Here is a 17,851-nt window from a genome sequence, read left to right on the forward strand (position 1 = left end):
TATTTTATTTGACCATCCTGCCTTTCTCCACCATCTGCAAGCTCCTTTGATAAAACACAGGCCTAGATGTTAACTCCCTCTGGATGGTAAATGCAATCAGTTAAAAACCAAACTAAAATGCTGGTCTCCTTGTATAGGAATTACGTTTTTCATTTTCCTATGGAGTCTGATCACTGTGCCATTCCTTGAGAGTGATGATGAGGGTGTAGTCTTTTCAGTAAAGCATGATTAATGTGCACTGTCTTGTGCAGCCTGGCTCCATGGTGCAACATCTCCACGGTCTATTAACCGTCTCTGACTAGTGCAGCACATAGTAGAGAGCACACCTATGCAGAAGGATTAAGAAACCCCCCCCACAATTTTTGTATAAAACAACAGCAAAGATTCTTCTTCCTAATATCATGTAAAGGTTTGTGCAATGCTGAAATGTTAGAGGAGGTAGTCTGCCAACTAGATGAACACCCATTTCCAAACAGACACTTTAAAAGCATAAACTCTATCCATGTGAGATACAGAATGTTATAAGTACATTCGTGTGAAGAAGCCTTATTGCTTTCTAATCTGTTGCTTTAGTACCATGCGAAAGAAGAATGTCTTCTTGCAGGTGTTAATGTTAAGTTTCACGATCAATAAAGGTGTCCCATAAATAAAATAAATGCCCACTAAAAGTGTCAGAGGCCTCGGTCAAGCTTCTCACACATCAAGATAAGCTACTTTCTCTTGTTGAGTTTGTATAACTTCCAGATTCCTTTCTGCTCTGTCTGGTCGCTCACAATGAGCTGTTGCTGGCAGTCATGGGGGAAGAAGAAAAAAACAACATATATATCATCCTATGAACTTGTGAGAAACCCAGTCAACACTTCATTTTAAGACAATGCAGAGATGACCCCATCAAATTTCTAAATTGCATTTAAGATATTGTGCACCATCTGACACCGTAGTATAGGTAAGAGGTTAAATATGACAACAAAACCTACATTATTTATATTTTATTTTCATCCATATCCTTATATAGATATTAAAAAATACAGCTCTTATATTTATCACTGTTGGGACCTTGATTTGATTATAAAAAACCCCCGAATAAAAATCTTAATATAAAAACATTAAGTATTTGAGATGGTGCATCATGGAGAAATGGGTGATCTACAAATCTGTTGCAAACATAATGTTTTTTATGAACAGAAAGAAGAACTCAGAGTAAAGAAAACTTTTAGGGTCGTGAGAGAAATAATTTCTCTCATAGAATTATTTCCCCCACCGAATAAAAAAATAAATAAAGTTCAAACTTTCATGATTTCCACCGTCAACACAATGAAAATCATTTGCTTTGTTGTATTTCTTTTCTTTTCTTTTATTAATCCCACAAGAAAAGGTTGAAATATAACATTGTAGTTAACTTTCTGTTCTCTTCCGCTTAGCAACCTTCACTTTTTATGACCTCCTCTTCCCGTCGTAATCATAATAATAAATATATATTTTTTAACTTTTGAAAGTTTTGAAATAAAAGTCATAAAATCACTTTTTAAAAAGTTAAAAGAAATATTTAAAAGTCATGATCCTGGCCAAAAATATACCTGTCACATAAGAGGTTTGAAGAAGTCAGTAGTATTTCCCTTTAAAAAAATGTTTTTTCTAACTTGCAAATAGTTACACAATATGAAACTGACAAAATATTAAACTAAATTACTAATTCCGATTTAAAAATGGAGGATTTTCTGTATAAAATGTCCAATTGCATCGTAAAATCCACCGAGTCAGCAGAAACCTCCTAGAAAGCAGAACGCTTGCATTTGAAGTGACACTTGTTGAAAACAGTTCAGCTTCGGAGCCTCAAAGCATCCCTCCACAAAACATGTTGTCCATGTTCCAGGGTTGGTGGTAGTAGTAGTGCAGGTAGGGGTAGTACTGATAGCCCCGGTACAGTGGCACGGTCATGGGGATATGTACTCCAATCTCCTGGTGGTATTGCTTTTGATCGTCCCGCACCAGAACTTTTACAGCCACTTTCTTTGGGGAGCTGCATACGGCCATTTCGGCCGCCATCTGGCGACGTTTGGTTTTATATCTCCGGTTCTGGAACCAGATTTTCACCTGGGTCTCTGTAAGCTTCAAGGCTCCTGCCAGATCGGCCCGTTCGGGACCAGAAAGGTACCTCTGAGTGCTAAAACGGCGCTCCAGCTCGTGGACTTGAGCATGAGAGAAGGCCGACCTGGAGCGCTTCTTTGCACCGGGCCTGCACTGCTGCGCGTCCGGCGAACAGCTGGAGGTCTCCCCGCCGCGGTTACATCCCTCCTCCTCTGCACTCTCGCACTGCGGTCTTTTCTGCTGTTCGCCCTGCTCCTTACACGGCTCCTGGTCATCTGCAGCGACTGAAATAAAATAGAAATCCGTGACCACAAGTAAATGTGCTGCCTCTGTACGTCAGGGTGATAAAGGCCCCTGTTTTTTGCTGATAGGTCATTCCAACAAGGTGCTGATGCTGGCCAATATGACAGCTTTCGATTGTATTTCTGTCATGCTATTAAAGTCAAGGGATGTACCTGAATAAATGCTTTAAACAAGTTTAAACAAATCCCACAGATTTCCACGACGCAGTGTTATAGTTTTATTTTCCCACAAGCTATGTGCTCTTTACGCACAAAAAAGTCACATGGGGCATAAATAAATAGATACAAATTCTTGAGACAGTAATAATTACACTGTAGTTAGTTAAATTACACATCGATGTATTTTTATGGGGAAAATAATGCACAGTTCTTCAATTTAAACACACGGTAACGGGATTTTTTTCTTTTGTGAAAACGGTTTCTTATGCAAAATAAATAACTCGATAAAGTGATTATGGCGTGAAACACATTCGAGTGTTGTGATGAATGTTTATGTTCCTTCAACATGCTGCTTTGTGCAAATATAATTTAGATGAGAACGCCTACACCTCATTTTAAGATTTTTTCCCGATACTCTTTACAGATCTTTAAAAAAAAAAACCACCTTCTATGAGCTCTGTCTCTTCTCCTGTGTCCTCCTCTGTAGAAACCTCCGATTGGGCGCTTATAACGCGGGGGTGTGTGGGAAGTATCTCCGGGTAGACGTGGTTGCCATCCCTGCCACCATCGCCGGTGCGCGTGTTGTTCGCCTTCGTTGCGCAGAACTCCCCCGCGGTTCCCGGCTTGCCGTTGGCATCGAGTCCGGTGAGGATGTCTTTGATGGAAAAGGAAGAAAAAGTTAATGTCATAATTCAGATAAGAGCACGGGTATTTCCTCACTCTCTCGCGCGATTTCTCGGGAGGCATCAAGAAATCCGCCACTGGAAAGCAAAAACAAGCCCTCACTGCTGATACGCTCTTTTGCGCGTTGTAATTTAATTGCGGCGAACAGTCTAATGTGCTAATGAGCAGCCTATATCAGGATCTGTCAAGACTGTCAAGCAGTATTTCAACTGCAGCTCCAGTTAAGTTGTGATAGGATGTTATCTGTGCCTGCTGGTCCCTCCTTCGCACCGCCCAGCTTTAACGCTGGCCTCTTTGCTCAGTGTCAGTGAAAGGACGAAGGACATTGATTCCCAAAGCTACATGGTTTTATTTTCTTTAGCTTTCGGTATGAGTACTGTGATTTAAAAAGAAAGAAAGAAGTAAAATCAATCTAGTTTAATCTGTAAGAGCCAAAGAAAATAAGTAGAACCTGCTGATTATTCTTAAACATGAATCAGACCCATTGGAAAATGTTTTCAGTTATTCTTACGCACAGAGCTGCTTTGTTTGCTTAACAGCTTCTTCTTCTTCTTCTTCTTTTCTTCTTCTTTAGGCTGTTTCCTTTAGGTTTACCAACTATCAGATGTCATGTACATGTGTGAAAACCCGACGGTTTACGTTCACTAAGCGTGCGTAAAAGTGCCGCTCTGTTCTGGATTTCACCTGTGAGTTTGGTTTTAAAGCATTTCACAATACAGGAATTTACATTTAAAAACTAGAAATAACTCTTTTGAAAATTCAAGTTTACTTTCCACTTGAGTCTAAACTAATCCAAAAAGGACTATTTTGATTAAAAAAAAAACTTCCATCTATTATTTAGTTTTAATTAAACTAAATGTCCATTTTTTATCATTGTGAATTATGTGACTGGTAAAATTGTGCACAATTTGAATCCTACAGACCTTCATGTTTTAATATTTTATAATAAAACACATCTTCAGTCCAGTGTGAAGATGGACATCTGCTGGTTCTGCCTCGTTGCTCGAACAGGTGTCTAGCGCCGCCATGTGGACAGGATTCTTGGTCTTCGAAGTTACACGTGAGTCAAAATAAAAGACGACAGCTACGCACATGTACATACGCACTCCCATAAAGACCAGGATTACACAATCTACCTTTCAGGTGAGGAGATGTACTGACAGATGCGGCGAGCTGCTTCCTCCATGTTGTTTTGTTTTGTTTTGTTTCTCGTAATTGCAGTAAAATCTCCCTTTGTACCTCAAAGCCAGATCACCCTCCAGGGTGTTTTTAAGTGTCTGGGAGGGATAAATTAAAATCCTAGCGCAGTTTCCTGTGTTCAAACCACAACATGTCATTTAACAGTTTCAAAATAGAACATCTGAATTCTGCAAATCAGCGTCGGAATGCAGTTTATTATTCATTTTGCAAAAACTGTTTGAAATCAATGGTGTCTTGTTGATTATAATTATGGAGTAAAGTCTCGCACACATAGGCGTCATTACACGTGTCCAAATAAAACCTCGACCCTACTTGCCTTTGTCCAGTGAGGAGTGTTAAGCGTGAAATTCTGCAAGTGCATATGTTCTACCAAAAGAGATATTTTTGATGAGATTTGGTTTGTGAGGAAAGATTTAGTTTACTGTTGTGCTCACACAGAAAGAGTATAACGTTTGAACGTTTGTGGACTTGTGATCAACTGGCTTTATCAGTCAAAACCTTTTATTTTTAAAAATATTTAATACTATATCAGATAAAAGCCAATCAAGTCACGCGGAATTTTGATGACTTATTATTGTTTTACGCTAAACTGAATATTAATGTTCCAGTATACTTGGTTCCAGTATACTTGGTAATAGTGCTGTAGACATGAAAACATGTCCTAGCACAGCTGACAGGGTGCAGCCAGAATGAAACCGATGATAGAGCTTTTATTCCCGCTTTCTTTCCTTCTCTATATTTGGGCCTCGGTTCTATTGTGAGCTCCTTGAGTGTCTGCCTCTGGACACTTTGTTTTAGGAAACTCCACGCCTATACAGCGCAGCGATGAGCCGCTGAGCTGCTATCTTTGGAAGCAGAAGATAGCGATCGCAGCAGTGTCTGTCAGAGAACCCGTGGCCAAGCCGCGTCCTCAGGCATCGCCGTCCTGTCGCCAGCTCTATTTACACTAGTGACTCTGCAGCACTTAGAGCTGACACCAGGTATGTCCTACCGGCAGTGCAGTAGCCGAGGGAAGTGGCCAGTGAGGCTATCAGGGGAGACAAACACGCTGTTTACTTTGCCATTTATCTCCATTAATAGCGTCAGGGTATTCGGCCGTGCCTGGTGGGTAAAGGCTTTGCTTAAGTCCATCTCTAAACAACGAAGTGTGTGTGTGTGTGTGTGTGTGTGTGTGTGTGTGTGTGTGTGTGTGTGTGTGTGTGTGTGTGTGTGTGTGTTAGAGAGAGTTGGAGAAAGAGTATATATGTGGTCTGGGTTTGCCTCACTGTGAGTGAGTGCAGATCAGTATTTATTATGTAATTATGACATTATTGTAATTATAAATGTGACACAGATTTAGGTAATTTATTACTATTATTATTATTATTATTATTATTATTTAGCAAAAGAAGAGGTGTCCTAAGAGTATTTATCATCCAATGCTCTTCTCGTTTTTATGCTCTGTGGGTCCGGGGATGCTGGCCGTCTGGTTAATGTCCATCTCTGAATCCTGACCGGACATTAGCTCGCCTTTAAATTCTCTCTGTTTCTGGTTCTTGTCTCAAGCCGAAGTCTAGTGCAAGCTTTCTCACACAAGAAAAAAAAACCGTTTTCTTGGCTTGAGAAAAGATTTCAGACGATAAGAAATGTTGGAATAAACCTCAGTCAACATCATTAAAAAAAAGAAAAAGAACAGATACACGTACAGACTCACACACAAAGAACACTCCACTTCAATCAGTCGTGCCATGACAGTTATTATGCCCTTTAATTCCACCATCGCTGATAACTTGCATCGTTTTGTGGTTTTTAACTCGAGCCTAGAAACAGCCTTATTTGAGCGCCTCTTTTTTTAATCAGTTCATTGGCTTTCAGCGTCACTCACTTAGTTTTGGAGTGAAAAAACAAAGCCTTAAGGTTAAACCCAAGTCACACAAATTTAAAAAAGAGGGGGGAAGAGCTTAATAGAAATAATGCTAAATTGTCCAGCATTTGTGATCCATGTTAATTTCTTGCAACTTTATGCATCCAAATAAAATTCATGAAAGACTTCACTTTCTTAATGAAATCTATAGGTCTTTGCGTAACCGAAAATTTACATGGGATTTTCCTTTATTTTTTAAGCACAATACATCAGCTTTGAACCATTAGTTTTGGCCAATCTGCACAATTATTTCCGTCAAACATAACACAACAACTTCACTAAGTTTTCTAAACACATGTGGCTCAGAGGGGGAAAAAAATTATAATAGATATATTTTATTTCAGTCCATTTTTCTTCATATGCCTGTGGAGTTAGAACAAACTGACCCCTGCGCTCTGTAATGTGTTACGAAATCTGAAATTGTGGTTTTCACGGCATTAGTTGAAGATGTTTACATGCTCGAGTCTATCCATCAAGACAGGCTTCTGATTGTGAGCAAAGACCGCGCTACCATGCCCGGATGCCCTGCAGAGCTCCTTGGCAGGGTGTGACACTTGGTCCTTGGGGAGCCTGGCTTTGCGTCTGCCCGCTAATGTTCCCCAAATTCATATTCATGAAAGCATTGGCAGAGGCGTTGCTGGGCGGGAGAGAAGGGAAACTAGAATAAGTACAAGAGTAAGTGTTGCTATACACCGAGTTGTTATAGCTGTAGGCTGGATAGCCGTTGTAGCTGTACGGATTGGGAGCTCCGACTGTGTAAGGGGGATTATAGTTCTGAGATCCAGCCAGACAAGGCCTCCCGTCTCGGACGAGAACCGGCACAGCCACCCTCCTTGGAGGCGGTGGTGGGTGGTGATGGTGGTGATGATGACCCGCAATCTCCAGGGTCTTGTCCTGCCGCTGCCTCTTGCATTTGTACCTCCTGTTCTGGAACCAGATCTTGACCTGGGTAGAGGTGAGCTTAAGGGAGCTGGCCAGGTGCTCTCTCTCCGGGGCGGACAGGTAACGCTGCTGCTTGAAGCGCCGCTCCAACTCAAACACCTGAGCCTGGGAAAAGAGAACGCGAGGTTTCCGTCTGGTCCTCTGCTGCTTGGTGGCCGGCTTCTCCGAGTCTGGATCCTCACACTCACCCGGCAAGACACCGCAGCTCCCTGCATGGAGAAACCATGTTTAATTACACATCAGAGCTAGCATCTTGATTATTTTCAAGTATATATTTACTTTTACAAATTTAATCATTTTATTATTATTGTTATTATTATTGTTATTATTATTATTATTATTATTATTATTATTATTATTATTATTATTATTATTATTATTATTATTTATTGTACAAGTGTATTGGAAGTGGCCTAATTGAAAATTGCTAGTAAAATGTATTGAAAAATAAAATTAGGGAGGCATACCAATAATGACGTCATGTTATATACGAACATTAACTAAACGTGAATGTTGATACATTAAAATCAGATGAGGCTAAATATAGTTTCTGTCTTGTGTTTCTGGAAGTGTCTACGTCTTATTAAATGCGTGACAATTTGGATCATCAGTTTAATATATTCAGCAAACATAAATTAGCAGCTTGCAAATGTAAACACTTTAATCTCTGCCAGTCTTACTCAGCTGGCAGCTAATGAATTGTATGAAATAATAATCTTTTTTTGTTGTTGTTGTTGTTCTTTGCCGTCCATTGTTTGGTCCTATTATGAAAATATATATTATGTATATTATATTAACCAGGGGCCTATTTTTTGTTGTCTGTGCTAGGTGATCAATTTATAATAATTTAAACAGAAATCGGAAAACGTTTCTCCAGAAACGTGTATCAATGTCAGATTAGATGAGCCTTTTTTTGTCTCGTAGGAAACTTTAATTCATATTTTATGATTTGATTTTCTCCTTTGGCATTTTCGTCCATGTGCATTTTTATACAATTAACATCCTCAGAGTAACTCGCTTCAGTAGACTGTGTACTCACTGCTGTCATGCTCGTCCTGCTCTGTCTCCGGCCGGAGGTCTGCAGAGTGGGTTTGCCCCAGGTTGCCGAACACCTCCACCTGGATACCGGAGTCCGTCAGTCGGTCTTGCACATTCAGTGAGTTGAGGTACGCCATCCTCTCCTCGCTCTCCGACAGGCAGGAGCTGATGGGGCTTGGGGTGTCTCTGCCCGCCAGCATGCAGGAGGGCGGCGAGTGAGAACGGAAGGATTTGTTCAATAGAGCTCCAGGCTGTGAGAGCGCACCAGAGAGACCGAAGCAGGAGATCAGCTGTAGCTGGTGCTGCTGAGACTGTTGTTGGAGCTCTAACTTCAGAATGTCCTTCACAGAAAAAGGCGTGGAGGACGAACCTATGACCGGACTAGGAATCATTATTACCACCAAGAAAGAGATGGCAAAATATACCGATCAGCAGTCCAAGAACGGGACCGATTCGCCTCCGGACGCGCAAAAGAAGAAAATTAGACGTGCGTAAACCCGAGGAACGGCCGCGCTCTGTTGTTTTTGCGTACACACCGATGACGACTGATTTTCTCTCAGCTGTGACATCCCTCTTAGTTGCATATGCGTCTGTGGCTGGATGGCTGAGAGAGCAAGAGAAAGGTCGATCCCGTTTGGTTGGCTGAATTCAGTTATCTAGCGAGAGAGGGTCAGCCAAGATGCTGTCCTCTCCCTCTCAGTGACGTTCTGAAGCGGAGGAGGGATTGGTAGGGTCTCTCTCTCTCTCTCTCACTCGCACTCTTCCTCCCCCTTTCCCCCTCTGTTCTATTTAGGTGTAGCCTACATATGTCAGGAAGTTATCCCTAATTTATGAAATAATATTGATGCCATCGACTGCAGTGAAACTGGGAAATATTTTGAAAGGTAAGGAACTTCTTAATTCATGCTTTAAGTGTTTCTAATAAACTGCATCAACGCTGTCACACAATTGTAATAATTAGGCAAAGCATATTATGTTGTGTAGTTTAATGCAAATAGCCTACAAAAATACTTAACTTGATGGAACCAATATTTATTTATTCGTTTATTTATTTTTTATTTTTAAAGAATTTCACTTATTTCTTGGACGGTCCCACAACATCGCAGATTTGGCGATTTTTAAGATTAGGCCTATCCTTGTTTCCCCTCACGGCAATTTCTTGATAATATCATATAACGAGAGTGTGGGAAATGAGATAAATCCGGCAACCGTGAGAGGCATAAAGAATGGTCAGCGCTAAATTGTTGTCTGTGAATTATTTATGGCTTATTTATTTGTGGGAGTTTTAGGATGATTTGGCCACGAAAATTTGGCCACAATAGTTCCCCTTGACACTGGTAAAAGGAAAGCTAAAACCTTTTTTGAATAAATAAATAAATGATCAGCTTCAAGCGCTACAAGGAAAGAAAATAATAATTATTATATTAATAATTATATTATATTGTATATTAATACACTGAGCTTTCATTTTAATTTACCTTTGTGCTTAAGGGATAAACGTGCTGAAACGGGACACCTCTCTTCTGGTCGACTATCTTTGGCCCGGTCCAGGCGCCAGGGTTTGAGGGCCCTTTGCTCTCAAACCATGTGGAAAGAAAAGAAGAGCATGTCCACATAATCTCATTCGCTCACCATCAACAAGGCGCTGTTTAGAAATGGATAGCGTCACCCCCTCCCATGGAGATGCACGTCTTTTCAAAAAAGGCCGGTTTAAGCGGAGTAGTTTAAGTCAAGAGCTCAACTGAATCTGAAAAAAAGAAAAGCTTTAGGGTCACAGTAACTCTCTGTGCGCTCTGCAAAAATATAGTGGTCACTTAGTGCTGCTTGGACGTAAATTTAAACATTAAATAATTTATCAAGATTTACTAATAAGGAAAAATCATTTCCACACAGTGGAAGTTTGCGCGAGTTAGGTGGAATTTATGTGATAGAATTAGCTCGTAAAGCAACCCAAAGGGCAGTAAATCTGGTCATTTTGTTTCCCAAATATTTACCCATTCCTTTTTAATGAGTGCAATGATTTAAACATACCAAACATAGACATAAATGCGTAATAGCTGTGTGTGTGTGTGTGTGTGTGTGGGGGGGGGGGGGGGGGGGTTTGCTTTGTTCTGTTTTATTTAAAGTGTTTAGGAGAAAATTATTAATACCCCAAAAGAGATTACGCGGTTAAAACAATTAATTGTATACACGGGTCCGAGCAGAGTCACCACGCTTTCGACCTTGAGTGCGCAGGGCCTCTCAAGCCCCCAACTGACCATCATCACGGGCTTCGCGTGCCACCGGCAGTCCAAAAGTGGCCAAGTAAAGACTCGTGTTTACGGAGCGGAAGAGTCTGTTTCCTGCCTTTAACAAAACCCAGACTCCCAGAGAGTGTCAAGGAGCTACTCGTTGGTGAATGCGACTCCCCAATACATCATCTTCATTTCTGAATCGTCTTGATAGCCTCGGTAAGGTCGAGTCCACAGCAGAGGTCAGAGCGGATACAGGCTGCAGAGGCCTAAGCGTTAAAAAAATTAAAGGGATTTTGAAAAATAACTTAAAAAAAAAAAACCCGATCTGCTTTCTGTCTCCGTGGGAGTCAAATTTCAATCACTCCGCACAATTCACTTTCTGGTGAGTTCTTCAAAGTTAGTGTTTTGCCAAGCAGCGCTTAACGTGTCTCTTCTTGTTTCCCTCCTTATCTCCATATTTCTGGCAGTCTAACGTATACTGAAGCAGGGCTTCGGCATCAGAGGGGCAGGTGTACAGTACACCACTGAGATACAGGGTGCACAGAGCACAGACCAGACGTTTGAAGAAATAACGACATTTATCATCCATCGCTGCTTCTGGGTTTTGTGTCTGACTGGTTGATGCAAACAGCTGTTTATTTACGAAAGAATGAAGGTTTGATATTATGACTTGACAGAGTTGTGTAGAAGAGCACTTACAATCCTTTTACAATGGAGGTGATTATTAACAGGCTCTACCAACAGCATGTGTGACGAGGAACTCAAGTGTGACTATCCATTTGTCTTAAAGTGCTCTTAATCAGCCAATAACAACAATAGATTGCTACTTTAGAAAAATAGATTAGCTCAAGTGCGTTTTCCCCAATGTCCAACAAGTCCAACAGGATTATTTAACTGGGTGTGACGCTTTCCCCATCTTGCATTAGGGCATGTAATATGTAAATAATGAGGCTGTGCATTACAAAAAAAAAAACTTGAAAAGGTTGTGAGAGCAGCTACAGAGTGTGTCCGCCTCATGTAGCTCATAATGAACTTTCCGTTTTCCTTTAATTTCATGGTCAACAGAAAGAATGGCAGTGGACCAAACTGTTGTGTGGCAGTAATGTCTCAGTTCTTCTGGGTCCCGGAAGGTGAGTCTTATCAGCAACCCATGTGATGGTGTCAGTAGCCAGGACCCAGACTGTGCTATTGTGCCGCTGCCTGGGACCGAGTGACGGATGACAGCACCTTCTCATTGAAGGAAATGAGGAGGCCAAAGGCGAGCCCGCGTCGGGCCAGATTTTTCAGCAAAAACCCTGTTCTCACCCACTTACTTTGGACTCTGATAGAGCCATATAGTCCACAATGGCAGGCCTATGATAATAGTTAACACTCCCTCAGGGCTCATTGTGTTAACCAGGTTAGGAAAAAAGATACCCTAATTAGCTGCCTTGTTTGAAAGACTGTGAGAGGGTGATTTGTTTGAGAGCTGACACCTTGTTCTGTGTATCACAGTTCTAACTTAGTGACCATGAAAAGAGGAAGTGAGGTCAGGCCAGTCTGGACCCCCTGCCCTTTGCCCTCCCTTGGGCCTCATAAATTAGGCTGCTGTAATTCCCTCCCAGACGGCCTTGCCCCAGCAGGTGTGTGTTTGTATATATGAGTGCGAACAGAGGGGGATGTAAGGGTTGTAATATCTATGATCTACGGTGTTGGGAATGTAGTTTGGGAGGAAACAAGCAACCTAAATATGCTTATCCTCTCTGCTGCCACGCAGTCAATGTAGATAAAGACAGTGCGGGGAGGCAGGCTTTCAAATGAGAGGATGTGTGTGCCTCTAGTTGCTTATATACGCTGTCCCACTTGGCTAGAGCTGGTGAAAAATTCAAAAAAAAATTATCAAAAGGTTGAATCAAGTTCAGCTTGCTGCTGGAGGAACTCTCTCTAACTTGCTGAATCAGTAACAGCTCTCTTGGGAAGGACAATGTTACCATAAAATAAAAGTATGCGTGCATCCTGGCTTCCAGAGGTAAACATCCTTGAGAGAAAATATTAGCGTCTGTCCAGCAACCGCGGTGGTATTTCTATCAAAGTGACAGACTGTTTTGGCGAATATCTGACTAGTTATCAATAAAGTCCCATTTTTGTAAATACTAACTGTATAAAATATCTAACAATGCAGCTTCAGCACGCAGCGGGTTTTGGCAAAGCTGATGCTCAGATTAACCATTAGGATCAAAGCTGACCAGGCCTTCAATCGGACAGCTTTGCTACAAGCTCCAGCGCTGGCAGGCATTCATCCTCATATATGAAGCTGTAGCTGACCCTGAACTTTGACCTCCTTGCAAAAGGGAAAATTGGTCTCGCCATCTGGATTCAAAATATACAACATAATTAGAAGTCATGAAAGATAAAGTTTGTTTCCTTTGTCACTTATCATTTTTGTGTCTCTTTACCTAATGCAGACAAAAAAGCAAGTACTTTGGGTTAAAAAAAACTAAAAAACGTCTTCCACTTCCTGTCTTTGTGTCTTAGCATGCATATTTGTATAAAGCCAAAGTGCCTGAGTTGGTCAAAAGACAAAATCAATCAAGTGGAACAACACAACGTAGACCTTGTGTTTGAGGTTCCACCCAGCTTGAAGGCCACATCATTGAAAAACAATGAGACACAAACATTTTTAATATTCCTTCAAAGTCCAAATGCAGTCCTGTTAAAAAGTGCACCCAATGATTCAGTGGCTACCTTTAGAAGCAGTAACTCGAAATTATAATTTTCTGTTTAACTTTATCAGTCTCTCACATCGCTAAGAAGGAATTTTGGCCCACTCTTTTTTACATTAATGCTTCAGTTCATGTTTGTGGGCATTTATTTATGCACATCCCTCTATAGTATTTCAATCAGGTTGAAGTCTGGACTTTGACTGGGCCATTGCAACGCCTTGATTTATTTTTTTCTTCTTCATCCATTCTGCTGTGGATTTGTTGCTGTGCCGGGAATCACTGTCTTGTTGTATGACCCAGTTTTAGCGACGCTTTAGCTTTTAGACAGATGGCCTCACATTTGTTTCTACAATACTTTGCTATTCAGAGGGGTTCAATGTCGACTCAATGAGTGCAAGCTCCAACTTTGTAAACCTAAACCATCCTGCCATGTCCTTTTTTAGAAAGAGGAAACTCTTCCAAACAAGCCATAAACATTCAGTCTTTTCATAATTGTACTGTCGTGAACTTTAACATTTAACATGCTAATTAAGGTTTGTAGAGTCTGAGATGTAGCTTTCTAGTTTTTCTGCAGTTTCTCTGAAAGTTTCACAAGACTGCATACTGCCCTGTGTACACGTTCTTATTCACTGTATGTGAATGTATACATACCAACCTATACTCCAGCAAAACAGCTAAGGCATTTTAATGGTTTGTTTTGATTTAACTCTGTATTTTTGGAAATGTTTGATTAATTAAGACAAATTTCAGGAGAATGTTATGTAAAATAAATATAGGACTTCCTGTATCTTATTATCTGTTTCTAGCAGTTGTGTTAAACTAACTGCTGGCAGTTTGCCCTTTTCTGTATTGTCAGGTGCAAGACGACTATATATCTTCTTATCCATCTGAAATATGCTCCCTATAGCGCTTAGGTGTTGTTTTATTTTGCGTGAGTGGCACATGCAGTCTCATATTGTCAGGCTTCTTCCAATGGTGTGTAGCCCTTGTGTCGGTGAGTTTGCTTTTTGCCTCCATGTTTTTAACTGTGGAAACAATGCGCCTCCAGCTGTGAGATCCATACATTTGAACTTGTGGAACATACAGACCCCGTCAAAGCAATATTAGGCATGAGATGTCTGAGATTTTGCATCTTCCAGTACAATTCAACTAAGTTTGCACTTGGATGTATTCTTGGCTCATACTACGGTAGTTCACTGAGTCCAGTTGTAGGTTGTCATCTTCTGTCAGCAGGGTAGAAATCTGCATGCACAAAAAAAAAAAGAAGGAGATTTTATGTCATGATATCAAATGGAGCACAAAAGACATTTGCAACCTAAACTTGCACAGACATACGCTCATGCACTCTGGTTGGAATGTAGTCTGACACAGAGATTACTGATATCTATTACTGCATGCACGGTCCGTCAGTCACTGATCTGCTCAGGGAGCAACAGGGAGGTCCTGTGCTCTTTGTTGTTGCTGTGTCTAGTTCCTTGTTAGAGAATTGATGACACTGTCTTTAGAAAACAAACAAGGCGGGAAGCTAAAAAGGTGGTCACTCACCACAGCTCTCTGACCCAGAGACACTGGGGCCAGAGCAACATGTGAACAGCGCTGAAACTTTGCCCTAGGAATGCACAGTGGTGTGCGCACACGCTCTTGTTTGTGTTTCAGTGATACCGCAGCTGGAATGTGACTGTCTTGTGCCTGAATGTGTGCCTTTGTGTGTTTTAGTGTCAGCTTCCTATAAGCAGCGCTGATAACCTGCATGCAAAATTTTAAAGAGAAAAAAAAAATCAGATTAAACAAAACCCCATTCACACTTTGCCTTTTTGGTCATATTTGTGTTACTCTGCTGGATGCCAAAACAAATGTTCCATGTTTCCTTCTCAGGGAAATGCAGAGAAAGTGCCGGTGAATGTTGGGCTGAGTAATTGATCGATCTAGCTGTGACACACTCTCTTTGGAGAAACTGTCTTGCCAGAGGCTACTTCTGTCACTCCCTGCTCTGACTCACGCTTCACATCACAGCCCAGATCGTGGCCCTGGGCCTCCTCTGTATGCACACACTGAGCCCCGCCCCAGGCCCCCAAGCCTTGTTCTGGGAGCTCAAATCCCATAATTGCAGAGTTGACAGTGATAGCTAACATACGAGACACCCTCACCTGGTTGGAAAGAATGAAAACATCTACTGTCAGCGTGAAGTGAGGAGATGAGTGGGGGTGGGACCAAGTGGTGAGGAAAGTTAGCAACATGTGGGACAAAACACTGGGGAAAATAGTAACTGGGTGTTGTGTGATAGCAAGGTGTGGGATTAACTGTAGCACTTTAGCTAGGTATGTTTTTGTAAGGGGTTCATAAGGCTTAACCAAAGATTAAAAAAAATGCTTAAATAATGATTTGTCCACGGCTGAAAGATCAGAAGTTAGACTTTGTTGCTAGTTATTATCATTATCTTATTTTATTTTATTTTTTTTAGGAGGGGTAGGGTGGGAGGTGAAGATTGTGAAAATACATTTGAAAAATGCGTATGCTCCAAAAGCATTACTTCATATTCACACTTAATTAATATAATAGCCATGTATTTGTATAAGGAGGAATGCTTACAGTGTTGCAGAACGTTGATTCAGTTTTTCTGGATGCAAGAATCCGGACAAATACTTGGGAATTGTCTTGAGCACCCACAGTGCTTCTTGTACCCACAAAAGCACAAGGACAGCATGCAAACTAAAACACAGCAAGGCCTCTGCAAGTTCAAATCTAGAGTCCTTCTCGATGTGAGGAGACAGAGCTAACCACTGCTCCACCTAAAAGTTTGTCTATAGTAGTGCTTCTCAGAGTCATAAAGCATGAATGCCTTGAATAAATGGATTCCACAAACGTTTTTTAAAGCATTTTTTCCTGGTTAACTGTAGGAACAGAAGCAATATTTAAAAATAATATCAGTATATTATCAGCTTATAGCAATATATATTTAAGACTATTTACACCTGTGTACATATTTATCACATGATTTAATGATAACAATAAATTTCTGCTGCTTGTATTTAATCCTGTTCTGTTTTCGTGGTCTCCACTAAATGCTGGGAGGGGAAAAATCATCTATAGCAATTACGTTTCATTATACCCATTGCCAACTCTGTCTGTCTTCTGTTTAGTGCTGGGCAAATATTTCGCAAGAGATTTGTAAGAACCTCTTAGTGAAGATATCATCCTGCTGCAGCTAAAATCAAGGCAGATGGGCCTGGGACTGAATAAAAAGAGCAAAGCTGCAGGAGCAAAACAAAGAAAAATGAAGAACTAGTGTAGGATGACAGTTCTCAGCAGCTCATTTATCGCTATAAGTGAGCTGCTTCAGATTTGGTGGTGTCATTTGAGCCAATGGTAGTATAGAAATATAATAAGCACAGTCTTAACTACATCGGCTTGGTCCATGTGGTGTTCTCTACTTTATCTGTCAGAGACATTAACAGCAATTAATGACTTATAACTTCTCCTTACAATAAGATTACCAACATAACTGGTTTGTCACAAAATACTAAAGAAATAATGCTTGGGATATCTTCTTGTTACTTCTTGTTACAAATATAGTATGGATGCCTTTGCAAAAAAGGCTAAAATGCACACTTGTTAATGTGAGAAGAGAAATATTCCTAATCTGGAAATGAATGTTAAAAATATATTTCCTTAAAATATGTTTTGTGCAAATTATTGCACATCGCAAATTATTATCCAGGACATGTAAGTGTGATTTTTATGTTGTCCATGCAGAAAGTGGAGCTAAATTGTATTTTGTACTCTAATCAGCATTTTAAACTATAACAGTCCATCAGTGCATGGATAATCTGATTGTATTGTTCATGTTTTAAATCTAATCTTCAAAAGCACTTTAAATTAGATATGTTAAAAATGGCTTACAGTTAAATAAAATAGAAAAAATAAAATAATTTATTTAAAAAAATGTAAGTAGCATGAAAACACTCAAAGCCAGCACTTCAGCACTAGACAAATATGTGTATTTAATTTCACCCCACATAAACTTTTACAACCCATCATTTGTCATAATGCGAAACTTTTGAACTACAGAACTAAAGTCGAGCCGTGCAACTGCACTCTTATTATACTAGACAGAAAACATAACTAAGTCTTGTCTTCCCACAATGTCGCCCTCCTGGTCCGGGAGAGCAGGCTGGAGTGGCCTTCATTTATCAACCACTTCAGCTCCTGCAGACAGCTGTGGGGAGAGCACAGAGGAGCCAGTGTGTTTACACCACAGCTCAGCCGAGGCCCTCAGGACAGAACAGATTAGGACACTTGCACATATTCGTCTGCAGAGCGTGGTGACCTAAGCGTGATAGCTGTCTGATCAGCTCGTATTTACATTTATGATGACGATGCGTCTTCTGATACTGATACAGATACAGCAATCAGTCTGTGAGCTCTGACCTTAATTTGTGTTCTATTATTTATTAATGGAAGAATTCTTTCTGTACCAAGTCATGCCAACAAAAGCTCTGGTTAGATGCTCTAGATATGAGCTTTAAAGCAGGTTTATAGCACCACCTTGTGGCGTAGAAATTAAATGCGCTAATCTCATGCACCGCCCACTCGCAGTGA

General features: G+C 40.7%; 2 protein-coding genes across 2 annotated transcripts; both read right to left on the bottom strand.

The window, feature by feature from the left end:
* Positions 1 to 1,833: 1,833 nt before the first annotated feature.
* nkx3.3 (NK3 homeobox 3) lies at positions 1,834 to 3,238 on the bottom strand. The gene is made up of 2 exons (XM_063492210.1): positions 2,995 to 3,238; positions 1,834 to 2,372 (listed from the first exon to the last, which is right to left on the bottom strand). Exons 1-2 carry the CDS (start codon positions 3,236 to 3,238, stop codon positions 1,834 to 1,836), a joined length of 783 nt encoding a protein of 260 aa, XP_063348280.1.
* A 3,605-nt stretch (positions 3,239 to 6,843) lies between these two features.
* Positions 6,844 to 8,708, bottom strand: nkx2.3 (NK2 homeobox 3). The gene is made up of 2 exons (XM_063491882.2): positions 8,318 to 8,708; positions 6,844 to 7,487 (listed from the first exon to the last, which is right to left on the bottom strand). Exons 1-2 carry the CDS (start codon positions 8,706 to 8,708, stop codon positions 6,844 to 6,846), a joined length of 1,035 nt encoding a protein of 344 aa, XP_063347952.1.
* Between the last annotated feature and the right edge of the window lie 9,143 nt (positions 8,709 to 17,851).

Source organism: Pelmatolapia mariae, linkage group LG13 (assembly GCF_036321145.2).
Source record: "Pelmatolapia mariae isolate MD_Pm_ZW linkage group LG13, Pm_UMD_F_2, whole genome shotgun sequence".
In the NCBI taxonomy this organism is placed as follows: Eukaryota; Metazoa; Chordata; class Actinopteri; order Cichliformes; family Cichlidae; genus Pelmatolapia; species Pelmatolapia mariae.